The 16,910-nt window shown below is 36.2% G+C and overlaps 1 protein-coding gene across 1 annotated transcript in view; it reads right to left on the bottom strand.

Moving 5' to 3' along the window:
- The window catches only part of LOC136259317 (fibulin-1-like), a 77,537-nt gene that overhangs the window by 15,907 nt on the left and 44,720 nt on the right, over positions 1 to 16,910 (bottom strand). The window contains exons 5-9 of the mRNA XM_066052811.1: positions 13,874 to 13,969; positions 7,187 to 7,282; positions 6,733 to 6,855; positions 6,347 to 6,466; positions 4,026 to 4,148 (exon numbers count right to left, since the gene is read on the bottom strand). Coding sequence (XP_065908883.1) covers positions 4,026 to 4,148; positions 6,347 to 6,466; positions 6,733 to 6,855; positions 7,187 to 7,282; positions 13,874 to 13,969 — 558 coding nt within the window. The remainder of the gene's footprint in view (positions 1 to 4,025; positions 4,149 to 6,346; positions 6,467 to 6,732; positions 6,856 to 7,186; positions 7,283 to 13,873; positions 13,970 to 16,910) is intronic.

Raw genomic sequence — 16,910 nt, 5'->3', positions numbered from 1 at the left:
CACTAGAACTAAACTAAAATTGTGGTCTATTTTAGTTCTAAAACTAAAACTAAACTAAAATTCTTTCAAGTTTTGGTTCAAAAACTAGAACTAAACCAAAACCTTTAAAACTTTTAGTTCAAGAACTAGAGCTAACTAAAAGGTTTCTCAAGCAATCCTACATAAAAGGGTGTTGTACACTATAACCACTTAACACTTTTCTTTGAAGATGGTGATGCCTGAAAATGCCTGCAAATGCTACCATAAACATTGTCAGAGGAGGTTGGACATGCACACATGAGCGCATACATTTTGTATTGAAAGTTTAACCAAGCGTCCATGAAAGTTTTCATTCGAGAATGCACTTCAATTTAGTCTATTCAGTCGGTCAACCCCATTCAACCCCACTACTCCAGGCACGTAAATTTCTCTTGAAATCTACAGGATCATGTGAGTAAGCATTCGCTGGGTGGAATCCATGTGTAATACTATAGGAACGCCTTATGTACATGTATTTAAACACAATGATTGTCGAAGAAAGCAATGTGCATGCTAACAAAGCCTCTCAGAGTATTGAAAAAAAAAAAGCGGACGCCGCTAGTTTGGCCTTACAGAGAATCGAAAAGAGAATTAGAAACTCACACACCCGCCTTGCAATAAGAATTTGCTGTTCATCTTAAGAAGCACAAGGTAACATGGTGTGGATATTGCATGCTAAACATTTCTTCTATCACTTACTCCTTGTCATATATAAGAATTATGCAATTAACAGAAATACATTTCAGAAGTGCTTGTATCATGTCCAACCTCCTCTGAAACATTGCTATTCAGCATTAATTCTGCCTATTTAGGTTATTTAAGTTCAGTTCTATTAGAGCATTTGTTCATTTGTGCACAATGGTAAGTGGAAATAGTGCTGAACATCAAAACACCAAATCTAAAGTTTCTGTAAGTTGAGGGGGTGCTACCAAGGTTAGTATAGGTGAAGATATCTAACACTAAAACTAACACTAACTAAAATGAAACTAATACTAACTAAATTACAGAAATATGGGGTACCAGAACTAATACTAACTAAAACTTTGGTGGAATTGGGGCACTAGAACTAAAACTAACTAAAACTATGGTAGAATTGGGATACTAGAACTAAAACTAACTAAAACAATGACAGAATTGGAGTACTAGAACTAGAACTAAACTAAAATGAATTTGCTGTACTAAAACAACACTACTAATAATGCTGAGTGAATAAAACAATTTAATTGTGCAAACAAGTCAGGTTTTTGCTGAGATGGTCATCTATTCTGTAACGTTTATTATAAAGTCAATTAAATGTTCAATACAAGCTAAAATTGCACGACCATAGCACAGTGGCATAAGAAGTTATGGGCAATAGATTTTTGAAAAGTAGGCACATTTTATTTGCCCACATTCCCCGTTTTCGCAGGTCTGGTCACATTTTATGTTAGCTACTGTATTTTCACAACAGTAGAAATGAAGTATATAATTATGCTGCCATACTATCCCTACAAAACATCTAAAACCAAGAATTCAGGAACAGTGCAAAGCGAAGAATCTAGAATTGGTTGGGAGTTGTTGTTTCTGTATTTAGTACTGTAGAACTGTTAAATGACCATTGTACGTTCAATAATCAAACAATGTATGCATACGTTTTTACTAAAACAATTGCAACTCCTACATTCAATTTACATACTCTGATGTTCTAAAATTTTGCATGAATGCCATTAGGCAGTCACAATTTTGTGTGATTTTTTTCAAACTTTTAATGGCTATAGAAATAATTTTTTCGTTGGTGGTTAGATATTGTTCCAGTAATTGAAACACGCAAGTGTATGTGAGTTCTGGTAAGCGAGTTATGGTTCCAACAACAAGTTATTTTGACTTGGCACCTTTTCATCTGTTAAGTACAGATGAGGTAAGGCAGCTATTGACATCAAACTTAGGACACAGCAAGACAATATCTAGGGAAATACCTCAACCAAAATTTATGCCTGAAGAATGTTTGCAGTCAAAGGTATGATCCACGGTAATAAGAGTGTTGGTAATTGATTGCTTGTGCTAATAATTATAGTTGTAATTAATTTGTGATTGTATGTGTAGCTAAGTACAAGCTGTCAGGGTACATGTATGGTTTCCTGAATAGAAAATGTATTATGCATATGAAACTTTCACACCTCAGATCAAAGGAGCCGCCCAGGCTACATTTTATACGTAGCCCAGCTAGCCGGGCTACATACAAAATGTAGCCTGGGCTACAATGGGTAGTGATTATATAGCTGTTGAGACCGAAATCGATTGTGGTTGGATTGATTAATACTCACATGATTAGGATGCATGGCTTTCATTTTGCCATGAAAACCACTCAGACGGAGTTGTTATCTTCGCTAACCTACCAGCTGAAAAACATTGGGCTAAGGTGGTAACTAGTGCTGCAGCTAATTCACCAATTGTTTCTGCACATTTTCAAATATTGATATGCCTCCATCACAAATCCACCACTCTGCAAGGACTAACCACTCTACAAGCTATCTAGGCCTTTAAGGAATTCCATCATTTTTCCATAAATGATTCAATAACACTGATTATAAAACATTAAATTTGAGTAACCAAAATTCTCCGTGATATCTCTAGGATATGTCCATTTATCATAACCAAAAATAACCACAACATACTAACTGCTGACCCATAATTGAAAATTTAGGTATGCATATATTATACATCCAGCGGCTTCACTTATATTGGCTTGGGTGATTGATCATCCTGTACAGGCTATTAGCCTGACAAGTGTTACATATTTGCTGTAACATAGGGTATTCAGGCTTTGCCTGATATGTATGTCCTCTGCCCTTGGGCCTGCAGCCCTCAGGCAGTTGGGCATACATATCACGCAAAGCCCTCCATGCCCATGTTACAACTATTACTTGTATCAAAAGGTTTATTTGTTTGTCTTTCCACATCCACATGAGCAAAACTTTGACTTTGTAAGCTAAAAGCAACCTGTACATGAGAAATGAAAGCCATGCCATTTAGTGTCCAAATAAAGCTTCCAGGCTAGTTTAAGATGACTCATTCATGCCAGTTTCAAACATGGGTGTGCAAACAAATGATTTCCATAATGTGAAAAAAATTCAAAAACATTTTTAATAGAGTTTCCTGCAACTTTAGCAGATGCCCAAAAGGTAGGTTTTACAAAGCTGTTCACATTTCTAAACATACACACATGATTTTCAGCAAATAATTAATTTTCAGTAAACCAGGTATGCATCCATAGGCAACCTTCAACCAGTAGTAGGTATCTTTAGTAAAAAAAATGGCCCCTAAAGCTAGGAAGTAAAATTTTGAAATCAAAGGTATGCAGCAGCAAATAAATTACGGACTGCAATAATTAGGCTTGAGTACATTATGCTTTTAAATTACCTATTATTCTTTCTGGAAATTTTTTATTCACCTATTATTCCCAAAATTATTCCCAAATATTTGTGTTAGCAATGATTGTGGATGTTCCTTTAAAAATTTTTCTATGATACTACACAAAAAATGTGTGAAATCTAATTAATTATTCCAGAAGATCACCCTATTATTCCGGAATTATCCCTGATTATTTTTACCAACAATTATTCCAAAAATTATTCTGGAATAATGTACGCGTGCCTAGTAATAATGTTAGTACATGCTATATATGAATAAATTTTAATGATAATTTGGTGGTGCTATCACCATGTCATTAAAATTGATAGACAATAGCAACATCACATTTCCAGGCTTGATTTCATAGCTTTTTCAACCTGAAAAATGTAATTTTCAAAAGTTCAATAGATTAAATCTATACCAAAACAACCAATCTTTAAAAAAGCAAAAGTTTATCCCAGTTAACCATTCATAATTACATACATGTAATTGGGTATAGCTGCTCCCAGTGCTTTGGTAAACCCTTTTTACATTAACATCTCTTCTGTGTTATACCCTCATTAATGCTTAATTATAGACATACGGTACACCTGTATTATTTCATTATGTACACATACCAATACAGTTGTGTTTATCAGGGAGCAATCCATATCCTTTATTGCAAATACACTCATAAGATCCAGGAGTATTCACACATTCATGATGACAGCCAGCATTTTTGTCAAAGCATTCATTGATATCTACAGATACATAAATTCTCGTAAGTACTGTTACTTATTAAATCATACAGTATGTATTATTATACAGTGTGCATTAAAACTGTATGATAACTTTTTGTGTATACACTAGGCACTAATAGATTATGTCAGTGTAATTTAAAGCATAATAGTGCATTAAGCCTTACACCAGTATAATAATAAGTGCTTTTAAAAATTATCAAATAACGCTATGTACTTGTCAAAAACAGCAAGCAATGAAATCATTACTGCATTTATATAGTTTACGTAAAAAACTCTTTATTTGGTAAATACTTACACTTTTTAGAAGCAAGATTGAGATACTTTAATAGAGACTCAAATAAAACATTCAGCATTTGAACATAATCTTTAGATAGATAACATATTTATTAAGTTTGAGCATATAGGCTTAACTGTTAACACTGCTCAAAAGCACATTGTGGACCTCTCGCTCAAATACAGCAGTCTCTGGAATTGAATCCTTTTCAATTAAGGTATTTAAATGGAAAGTTGCTTCAGTAAAAGCTGTAATACAGCAATCAGTTAATAAATGAAAGATCAGTACACAAGTACATGATAGTGAACCCAATAGGCAAATATTTTGTAAATTACCTAAAAGTATTATATAGCCTCATGCTTACATGTAACCATCCACAGTAAATGTGTAATAATTATAAAGTGTATGGAATTATGTTTATGTAGGGATCACACTAATAAAAAAAGTGAGGTCATGTACACCTGCAGCTATGCTAGTGGACATTTAATTCATACTTTAGTATTATACATGACTGAAGTTGATATTAAATGTCCACTTGTATAGTCGCAGGTACAAATGGCCTTCCTCCCACTATTTCATTAGTATAATACTCAAAGTGAAATTCCTAACTTTCCTTACGCTTGTCAGCTTACATTTTAGCATCATAATTATTTTATGACAGGTGAACCAATGCATACCAGGAAAGAATAGAACTGGCCAACAAACTCGATGCTAAATGTGTGCCTGACTATCAATTACCGGAAAGCAATGAGCAGAGGCATTAGAGCAAAAGTGAAAGTAGTAAGTCTCAGTCTGGGAGGCATGCCCCTCAGGAAGCTTTTGAAATTGCACACTTTGAGATGCTAAAGCTGAAGTACTATGTGATTCTCAAAGGTACTAGTTAGCTAGCTACTTGACAACTATACAATGATAAAAACTAGACAATGATCAAAAAATACCTCCGTAATACTGTAAAGCGCTTAAAATTATACCATTGAAATGTCAGTAATGTTTCAAAAGCAGCTACAAAGAGACACAAAGCCAAACAGCAATAATTATTTTTAGAGGCGCTTCAATGGACAAAGTTGACATGAAGTTATTCTGAGTGTAAATTAGGCTAAATAAATTTTTTTGACAATTGTTGCCAAAGAACAGTATAACCACAGGTGTATGCAATCAGGAGCTTATGAGCCGCTGAAGGCAGTGAAGAAACATGAAACTCAGTTCCATCACAATCCAAATTACGTCACATTTTTTAAATAAATTGCTACAAGTGTAGCGCACTATTAGTATATAGCATCAACTAATGAGGTTTTACTTTCCTTATATGGAAACTAATCGCTAATGAATTTGTATTTCGATGGCACCCAGCAGGCAACATAAGTTTTGCTGCCTTTGGCAGCTCATAAGCTCCTGATGCAATCAATCCGGTCACTATGGAAATTATAACTAGACACACATGCAAACTATCAGTTATTACTAAGAAGTAAAGTGGTTATATGTTCTAAAGCATTACTTAATGAATAACAGTACCAGAAGCACTGATCGATGCAATCAATTGCAATACATTCACTACAGGAATTATGGACAATTTAGGGGACAGTCACCAGCCAATTCGTGTTGCTGTGAATCAACCCTCATGTGGAAGTGGAACAAGAAGTTGATCACAAAATAGGGCCAAAGCAACATTACTGAACAGTGAAGAAAACAAGCCCATGTTGTCTACTTGACTGCAGGAATCAGGTAGTCAAGTAGAAAAATTATAATAAATAGGAGGTTTTTACTGTAAAAACTAAAGGTGAGGATGGTTATGGGTGATATTTTTGGGAAAGATAGCTCAAACCTCTGTGATCCCAACTATACAGTACTACTACTGTATACTGTATGATGCAGGAATGCACATAATATTATAATATCACATTTGCATACATACGTACATACATACCTTGACAATGCCTTAAATCAAGTTTCAAGAGAAAGCCTTTCCGACAAGAACAGCTATACCATCCAAGTTGATTATGACAATTATGGGAGCAGTTATGAGAGCCAATGCACTCATTAACATCTGGAATAAGTAAAACAAAGAATTTTAAAAAGCACCGATTCAAAAATGAAGCATTAATCTATATGATCTATGCAACAATACAATCTATGGTCTGTCCAAAAATTAAAATTCCTACTATGGAGAGTTACATATCTTTTGGATGGTATTAAGTACTGTAAGTAAGAAAATACAGCTGGTAACAACAAGATATCATGATATTTACAGTAGCATTTACTGTACATTCCAAAATAGCAAACACACCATTCACTTGGATGCAATTTCCATACCTTTGCACTCTCCAGAATTTGTGTCAAATTCATAGCCATTATGGCAACCACATCTGTATGATCCAAGAGTGTTGATACAATGTTGACCTTGCTTGCAAGGAGATACCGTGCACTCATCAACATCTATATACACAAGCATAACATTAACACTGACACCATGTGCATAAAGTATTGTTCAAATTAAATAAGCTTTATTGTACAGTGCTGCATTGTAGGAAATTAGCTTTGCTGTATAAATCAGTCTTATTGTAAAGCCTTGAATTCTATGAAGATTCAAATCTCTATACACATGAAGTGTATATACAGCTTTCAACAGAATGAAAGTTGTTTATTTCAATCTGTTACTTGGTTATAATAACAAGGTATGAGTTTCACAGTTGAAAAAGCTGCAATGCTGGATTTTACAAGTTATGTATAAGCATCAAATTATAAGTTAAAACTAGATTCAACAAACCATTAGTGCACTTTGCTCCACTCCATCCTTTTGTACATTTACAAACATTAGGGCTTGCACATGTTCCATTGTTGTAACATCCTTGTGTACAAACAGCTATAAAAGTTATATGATAATACATTATTAAGTGCACTGAATGAATATCTTAGTACTGAAGCATCCAAATATATAAGCGGAGGAGGAGAATAATCATTGTACTATTTTACTTGTATGCTATGGATGTACATATGCTGTATGCTGTTCATACATTCAAAACTAACTGTAAATCATGCTAATCAATCAGGAAAGAAATATAAAGTATAATTTCCTTTGTCAATTACTTCATGTGAGGAATTGATCAGTTAGCTACAATAGTTACTCATGAACCATGCACGATACTACTAAGATGAACTACTGGTAAAGGAACAACATGAGATTAAGACAGAAACACATGTATTAACTTTAAGCAGGCTGTATAGGACCAGGAGTCCTACAGACCTTCAGCACTTATGCTGTAAAGTCTTAATAAATAAAATAAAAACAAATATTAGAAATAAAGTGTTAAGTTTACAACCTTTAGATCTGAATATGTTGAGTACTGTTATTACATAATCTGCAGTTCGAATCCTGGGGTTGGAGGGAATTTTTTTTCCTTACTTTGGCCCCTTTTCTGTTACACGTTATCAGTCAGTCAGTCAGTAAGTCAAGTCATTAGGTTTAAGTCCCTGAAATTAGGTTAGGTAATCCTAAGGCTGCAGCACATGTTGCTTTCAGACCTTCAGTGCTGGACATCGTAAAGTACTAATTATACAACCAAGTACTAAGAATAATACGAAACGCGGTTAAAATTATGTCATAAATAAATAATAAATATATAAATAATTAATAATTAATGTTTGAGAAAACTACAAGGCCTAGAGACATGAACTAACCGGGGATAGATTCGCCTGTGAATGAAGACACAAACGTATAATCATCGCTCCTGTTCGTGCTATCGACTTGACAATACGTGTAATTCTATATAATGCCCAGTAACATTTACAGATTGCATGAAGGGGAAGATTAGTGATTCTCGTGCAGGAGAGCCAGAAGCTACTTGTGTAAACAAGAAGTTTACAGGTAAGTTTTTATGTTTGTAACATCTCAAGTCTCCATGCCAGCTGCCAGTGGATTCATTCACGTAAATAAACAATACAAGTAAACAATTTTGTCTTGTGCAGCTGGCATGGCGAACTTCCTTTGTGTTGGTGTCAGGCAATTCAATACGTGCTTAATCTTTTTTTCCTTCACCTGGCGTAGCTACTAGGCTCTGGCTGGCTTGGCTGTCTTCCTTTATCTGGTTCATCTGGCTTGCATACTCCTACAGTATTGTGTAGCTATCTCCTGCAAGTTGTGTATGCATAACTATAGTGTGTCACCCATCACTGTGCCGTTGCTACACCACTGATGAACCCTATGTAGCTCTAGTGGATGTTGATATACTGTACTGTATATTGGCTAATAATTTTTATCTGGTGATGTTGCCTACAGTGTATTGCTGCATATAATACTGCAATAATGTATAGTTCTCTCCTGTATGTTTTGTATACATATACTTTGTACACATCACTGTGCCATTACCACACCAATGATGTATTAGTGCTTAGCTACTGGTGGCCTTTAGTTAAGAAGCCACTATTGTGTTATATCTGTCACTACTGTGACATATTGAGATGATTTGGGGATCATGCCTTCACCACCTAATATCCTCACCGGGGGGCTGTCACGTTGGTGTATGTACTTGATTGTATGTGACGCGGTCCTAGTAATAATAATAATATTAATAATAATTATACAACCAAGTACTAAGAATAATACGAAATGCGGTTAAAATTACGCCATTAATAATGAATGAATAAATAAATAAATAATAAATAATGTTTGAGAAAACTACAAGGCCTAAGGCTTCGCACTCACCGGGAATAGAATCCATGTTGTATGAACACATAATCATATAATGGGTGAATGTTTCCGTGGAGGTGATAGAAACATACGACAATTCTATTTAATACCGATCAAAACAGCACGTGATATACCCACTACCAATTGAGCAGATCCAAATGGCGAGCGAATCACTGTTCAATTGTGTTTGAAATGCCAGCTGGCACACTAAGTCTCAAGTCGCCATGCCAGCTGCCAGTGAATGCGCTCCATGTATCGATGGCTGCAGGACACCTGAATAGGTTTGACATGCCAGTGCACAAGGACAGGTATGTTTGTTTGTATTATAATGTACATATGTCTTGTATTTTATATTTTTTCTGGCTTGCTAGGCTCTGGTTGGTTTGGTTGTCTGTTTGTACTAATGTATTGTAAAGAACGTGGCATGTTTTAAATGTTTTCTTGTATTCTTGTACATTTTTCCTTTACCTAGCTTACTAGGCTCTGGCTGGCTTGGCTGTCTTCCTTTATCTGGTTCACCTGGCTTGCATACTCCTACAGTATAGTGCATCTCCTGTAGGTTGTGTATGCATATAGTGTGTACCCCATCACTGTGCCATTGCCACACCATTGATGAATCATATTTAGCTACCAGTGACCTTTAGTTGATGTTGATACTGTGCTGCATAGTGGCTGTATAGCTGAGTAACTTTTATCTTCAGTGATGTTGCTGCATGCAATACTGTAATAATGTATAGCTCTCTCCTTTATGTTTTGTACACATCACTAAGGGGTTGTCGCGTTAGTGTATGTACTTGGTTGTATGTGATGCAGTCCTAGTAATAATAATAATAATAATAAATATATTTCAATTTTCATTAGCATTAACACTGCTTCTATGTACAACTACACAAAAATTGGAATTTTCAACTACAGTAGGGACCATGCATACTGTAAAAGAAATGGCACTGCATGCCCCAGCAATATCAATTATCATCCAAAAAGTGAAGTATCCATTATGCTTTGATGTTAGTCCCGTTACACAGCATGATGAATCAAGAGCAGTTCAAAAAAGACCACTGCAATCCACAAATACCACATCAAAGGAAGGAAATGGGAACGCCCCAGTTATATCAATTATCGTCTGAAAAGCGAAGTATCCATTATGCTTTGTTGTCAGCTATGTTCAACCAGTTAGCTACACAGCAGTATGAATTAAGAACTGTTCAAAAAGCACCTCTGCAATCAAAGTAGCCACTATGAAATACGTATATGGACAATTTTCATTACAAAGAGAAGCCATCACATACTACCACCAAATCAACACTTTTTGCTGTCAGCAAAGATGAATTGGACACAAAGGAAGACACTGGTAAGTCCATGGAGAATGCATTGTACGTACTGTTGTATTCCAAAACGCACCTCTTAGGCTGAAGTGAGGTTGAAATCAAGCCTGTAGACTAGTCTGAAGGCATCAGTCAGTCAATAGAAAATTCCGTTTATCAATTTATAAAACATTCTAACTTGTTGAAAACATGGGTCAATCTGAAGACTTGCTTTGGCTTAGTTTTGCCTTACCAATACTGCCTCATCATCATCAGGGGAAAGTGAGGCTGGTTTTTGGGTGATTTTTCATGGGCCACACCCACTCATTTGTGGTCCCTATTATTCAGTACTATCGTACTGTATGATACCATTTAGAATAATGATCAAGTACATTCAATCAAATAAATACCCACTGATTTACCACAGCAGTAACCCATGCATTTTCAGAGTAATTAAAATTAGATAATTTTTCAGTGGCAAATACAGTATAACTGTTACATGCTCCAGGGACATGTATTAATACCAGTGATAGGAAACTGTATTGAGTGTGATATTACTAGTATAAAAGGGTGTTGCCAGGATGAGCAGTGAGCAGTAACTAGAATCAGTAGTTGAGAACGTGGCGACCAGTTGACTGTAACAAAGTCCGGTAGCGGGAAGGCAAACAAGCTACAAGAAGAACAAAGACAGAAGGAAGACAATGGACAATGATAGGAGACATGTTTCTATGCCATCAAACAGAGTAGTTGTTGTGTGCCGGAGGATTCCAGTGGCAGTCCACCATTTCAGTTTATTTTAACCACAAACTCAGAATTTTTGATACCAGGCAATAAATGGTACCTGGACAGGTGCACCAATCTTAATCAGTTGTTATGTTTGTTGTTGCCATTTTTCTTTACTTGATTGGTTGTTTATTGTCCTTTGTTTTATAGAAACAGCCTGTTTCCGTCACTGTTGTATACATAAGTACCACACTAACTATAGAATCTGTGTAAGATGGATGAATTTACTTTCTTCTGAGGAGGCGTCGTTGCTCATGCTTGATACCCTTAAGCACACAGAATTGTTAGCCATAGCACAACATTATCAGTATTAATAGATGAAAAGTTAGTGCGCAAGGATGAAGAGCTGCCTCTACCTTCAGCCAACCTGTTAGAGCTAAGGTGCCTAGAGTTTCAAGAGCTGAAGAAAGAGAGAGAGAGTCAGTTGCAGATGAAAGAGCTGGAGGTACAGAAGAAAGAGTTGTCTATTCAGTTATGATTGAAGGAACCAGAGAAAACAAAGATCCAGCAACCCAGCAGAACGCACTAGTGCTGCATTTGATGTCAGTAGCATATTTCACACTATGACCCAGTCAAGAAGGCCATTCTTAGGGTATACAAATTATACCTGAAACATATCGGCAGAATTTCAGAAATTAGAAAAACAAACATACACAGAATTTGCTCATGAGAAAGAAGCTTTACTAAAATGATGGTGTGCCACCAAGGATGTAGCTAAAGACTTTGAGAAACATTAGACAGTCAATCCTTGTGGAAGAGTGCTTACCAGTAATAAGAATTACATTGATGAACAGAAGGCCAACACCTTACATCAAGCCACAGTAAGTTCTTGCAGATGATTACTCATTGACACAGGAATGCCTTTTCACCTACTAATGGTAATGGTTGAACTAGTGGCAGGGATGACAAGCCCATAAATTCTCTTAGAACAGCCTCTGGTAAACATCACAGCCAACATGACAGATAACATCAGGAATGTTAATAGGTTCCAGTAGTGTGCAATCATTGTAATCATTAGAGGCCATGTCATGACAGAGTGCTGGTCACTACAAGAAATGTTATGAACTTTTTCATACAACAAATGACACTGTGAGACTGTAGGCAACAGTTATTTCCAGAGTTGTACCATAGAGTGAGTGGCAGAGAGCTATACCTGATACAGTAGAATTACCTTCCTTTTGTGTATAATGTTTCAGTGTCTAAAACTGCAGATGGAGCCTCTGTACCTGTTAATATACTACTTGATAGTGGGGCTACCCTATCCCTTCCATTGCAAGGTGTGTTACCATTGGCAGAAGAGTCTTCTACAAGAGCCAGTGTGTTAGTCCAAGGAACTGTGCTGGGTTTCTAAAGGTACCTCTAAACAAGGTGTATCTCAGATCCAGTCTCGTGTCTGGAGTAGTCACAGTGTGTATTAGATCTATGTTTTCAAGGGATATCCTCTATGACTTGGCATTTGGAAAAGTTGATTTGCATCTTGAAATGCAAGTAGTTGAGAAGCCAGAGCAGCCAATGGAAACTGAGCCAACTGATTTTGATCCAGCATGCACTGTAACAAAATCTACTGTATGCAAGGTTGGAGACAATGAAGAGATGAAAAAGAAAGTATTACCACAATCTAATGAGATCAGTCCTCAGGAAAAATCTCTGAATACTGTTGCTACTGATCTACCCAGCATGAAGGAGGCTGTGAGTGTCCAAGGAATGGCTAGTAGCTCACCACTGTCAAGGATCAATTGATGGCTGACCAGAAGCATGTTCCTGAACTGTGCAGATTAACTGATGAAGGGTTTAGTTCTGAAGAAGCATTAGATGTGGGTACATATTAATATGATAATGATGGTGTTCTAATGGTAAAATGGTGACCTGCTACAGTACCAGTGAATCACCCTGTAGAGGGTTCAGCTACAAACAAGTTATCATGTAAAAAGATCAGCTGGAAACAAGTCACCCTGTAGAGAGATCAGCTAGAAACAAGTCACCCTGTAGAGAATTCAGCTAGAAACAAATCACCCTGTAGAGAGTTCAGCTCCATTTCAAGTCACCTAGTAGAGAGATCAGTTGCAAACAAGTTGTCCTATAGGGAATAATTGGCATGCAATAAATATAAGTAATATAATTTGTATATTTACTGATAAAATCAGAAATAGTTAAAGTATTGAAAATCTGCTTTACCTTTTTCTTCCTCCTGAGGTAAAGAACAATGTTATGCTAAAAAAGCCCCAAAGCTGGCCATAGGCCAACTTCGTGGTATACAAATACAAAAGGAAGTGATATCTAATCCAAAACAGTCAAGGTGTTAAAAAAAAGTGTGCCCCCCAAAAAGGCTAAAGTAAAAAGGTTGTGAAATCCAATGTGGAGACCAAGAAATGGCTGTGATGGTAGGTTAGTGGTAAAATTTTAATAACGACAATTTAGGTGAATTTGTTGCCGCTTGATTTTGGCACCAAATTCACCTAGATTTTCATTATAAAAATTTTTACCATTAACCTACAGTACCATCACAGCCATTCCTTGGCTGCCACCTTGGATTTTACACCTTTTTTGCCATACACTTTTTGGGGTAGCACTTTCTCTTACAGTGTGTCTGTTTTGGATTAAATACTACTACAATTATACCATAACAGTCTGAATTACCATATACATTATAATTATTATACTTACTGTATACTTATTGTACCTTCTGAGCATGTTTTGCCTGTCCATCCTAATTCACAACTGCAAGTTTCAGGACTACTACACTTTCCTCCATTAAGGCATGCATCCTGACATACAGCTACAAAAGATGATAATTGTCATACAATACAGTGGAGAATGTGCACTACTTAGATTCTAAAATATGCACATATTATTATTATTATTATGAAGTTGAAAGGAAAGACACAAACACACAAAAGGAACATATACATAACATTAATAAAAAAACAACAATAAAACAGTCTCAAAAATTGTTGCCCGATCAGAGATTCCTAACAATCTCCACTTCATTCTTGATCCTCATACAAAGATCATGGTGGCCCATAAAATTGTAAAAGACAATCTCACATGTACCCAACCCATCACCAAACTATATGTCTTCTCTCACTTGGATGATAACCTATCAGCTAGCCGACGCAAAAAGAAATTGGCCTCTGGACCAAGCATGCCATTAACTGAAAAGCACAGAGTGGTAAAGCTAGCACAGCGAGCCACACAAGCAGCCATATACATACAACTTCTTTTCAACTTCAGCACTATGAAGAACAGTCTCAAGTGATAACCCTGTGAGTCCTGCTCATGTACAAAAAGAAATGAAATCACTAGAGATAATAATTATCAAATGAAATCTTGAAGTTATTTACTGAGTTAGTTGACACCACTTCATTAGGTAAAATAATAAACATACATTTATTGATCTTTATTACTTTGAACAGATCTTTGTGCATGTGGCTTGAACAGTTTGAGACTGTGTCCTCTTGTTATACTAGACAATTGTTGGTGAAAATGATTTCAGACTGTAAGCTGACATTGCCATGCACAAACCTGTACACCATCAACATATCTGCACGATGTCTTTGGTAAGATAGTGAAGGAACACAGAAAAAGTCACATTTCCAGACCAAAAATCAGCATGGAAATGTACAGGAAATGTAACTGTTGAATTTACTATATCAAACCTGGAGTAAACCTGTATACCGTAAATGTCACATGTTGTGACATTTCCTAAAACTTTGGAAATTTCATGTGTCTGTACATTTCCTCTGCCAAATTTGACATGCTAAAGTAGATTTCCTGCATGTATTCAGAAATTTGACATTTACATGGGATTTCCTAAGTCAAGGACACATGGCATGCAGTGACATTTCCTACACTATTCAGGAATTTGACAATTACATGAGATTTCCTAATTTAAGGTCACATGGCATGCAATGACATTTCCTACACTATTCAGAAATTTGACATTTACATGAGATTTCCTTATTCAAGGACACATGGCATGCAGTGAGATTTCCTGTACTATTCAGAAATTTCAATGAGATTTCCTAAATCAAGGACACATGGCATGTAGTGAAATTTTGTCTGAGATTGTCACTCCAGCTGCTGTCATACCTGACTACTGTAACACTTTACAGATTAGGATAAGGTCTTAGTGTAACCTAAATGCAATATATACTGTACATTATAGAGGCCAAGGACACGTCATGTAAATTTCAAGAAATATCATATTTACTGGACATTTCCTACATTAACAGGAAATGTGGTAACCCAAACCCACAATGAAATAATACCTTGGTAATATAGGTTTCTTATACATTTTGCAAACTCTATTAAAGTAGGTAAGCTAGCTATATATAGTTGTAATGTACTAATGCTGTCTGTTCCTTGCCATTTAGGAAATGTCCATAAATGTCATGAAATGTCATGTGTCCTGAACTGGTGGAGAGGGTAATGTGCACTTGGTACCATACTGACCCCCATCCATACTGTGCTTAGGAAATGCGCTATCACATGACATTTACTGACATTTCCTAGACAGGAAATTTGCATTCTGACACTACCTATACTGAGTGCAGGAAATGTAAAGAAATTTATGAAAATTTGATCTTCCTGTGTTTCAGAAATGTCAGTAAATTTCATCTATCCTACATTAGGAAATGTCAAGAAATACCATCAATATTGCTAATAGGAAACGTCAAGGAAATGTGCAAATTTCATGAACACCAGAAATGTACAGAAACATCATGGAATTTCTGTACATTTACTGTGGATTTCCGAATACCTGAAATGTAGCTTTTCTTCCTGTGGAAGATTTAGAGCCATAGACAATCACCATATCTAAATTTAAAAGTTCTCAGATACATTCCATAGCTCTTTTCTAAAACTTGATAATCACCAATATAATTAGGGCCCCAGAAAACATTGGCATACTCCATCACTGGTCTTACTAGAGATTTATAAAGTATAAGAAGTGATCTGGTGTTTAGTAAGTTGAATATTCTTTTAATATATTGTAAAATATGGTTACCTTTGTTTGCAACAGCAGTTATGTGACTGGAAATTTCAAATTAGAATCAATTATTATTCCCAAGATTTTATGCTCAGACACAACTTGTAATGGTTGACTATCCATGAAATATGTATAACATGGGAGTTGGTGTTCCCCAAATGTTCAATTGCTGTTTTTGCTATGTACGGTATATGTGACCAGGCCAGGCCAGTGAAAGTAGGGCATGCGGGCACATAAAGTTTGCCTACTTCTTCAAACTTTCATGGCTCATAACTTTAAATCACATCATGCTATATGGTCATGAAATTTTCAGCCTGTATTACATATCAAGACACACGGTAGTGTATCGTGCGGCCCAAGAAGCCGGCACGCCACACCGTGAGTATATTTACGGGAAGAAAGTAAACGCGATTTTCACACCTTTGCAGCTCCGTGATTCCTTATCCGATTGAAACCATAGTTGCGACAGAGGTGCCGGCTAGATAGGGGAGTCCACATTCCAAATTTGAAGAACATCGCTCCTGCCATTTCCGAGATATGAGCGGCCAAAGTTTGGGGTTTTTTCTTCGTTTTTTTCTTCTTCTTTTCGCACACTTTGCAAAATCCGAAATAAAACACGAATGCGTGTTCCAATCGGGCTGAAATGTGGCACACTTAAAGGGCTCATTAAGGCGAATCTCAGTACCAAGTTTGGTAGGAATCCGATGAACATTCACGGAGTTATGACCGA

Source organism: Dysidea avara, chromosome 6, assembly GCF_963678975.1.
Source record: "Dysidea avara chromosome 6, odDysAvar1.4, whole genome shotgun sequence".
Taxonomy (NCBI): domain Eukaryota; kingdom Metazoa; phylum Porifera; class Demospongiae; order Dictyoceratida; family Dysideidae; genus Dysidea; species Dysidea avara.
This window is presented reverse-complemented; position numbering and strand designations above follow the sequence as displayed.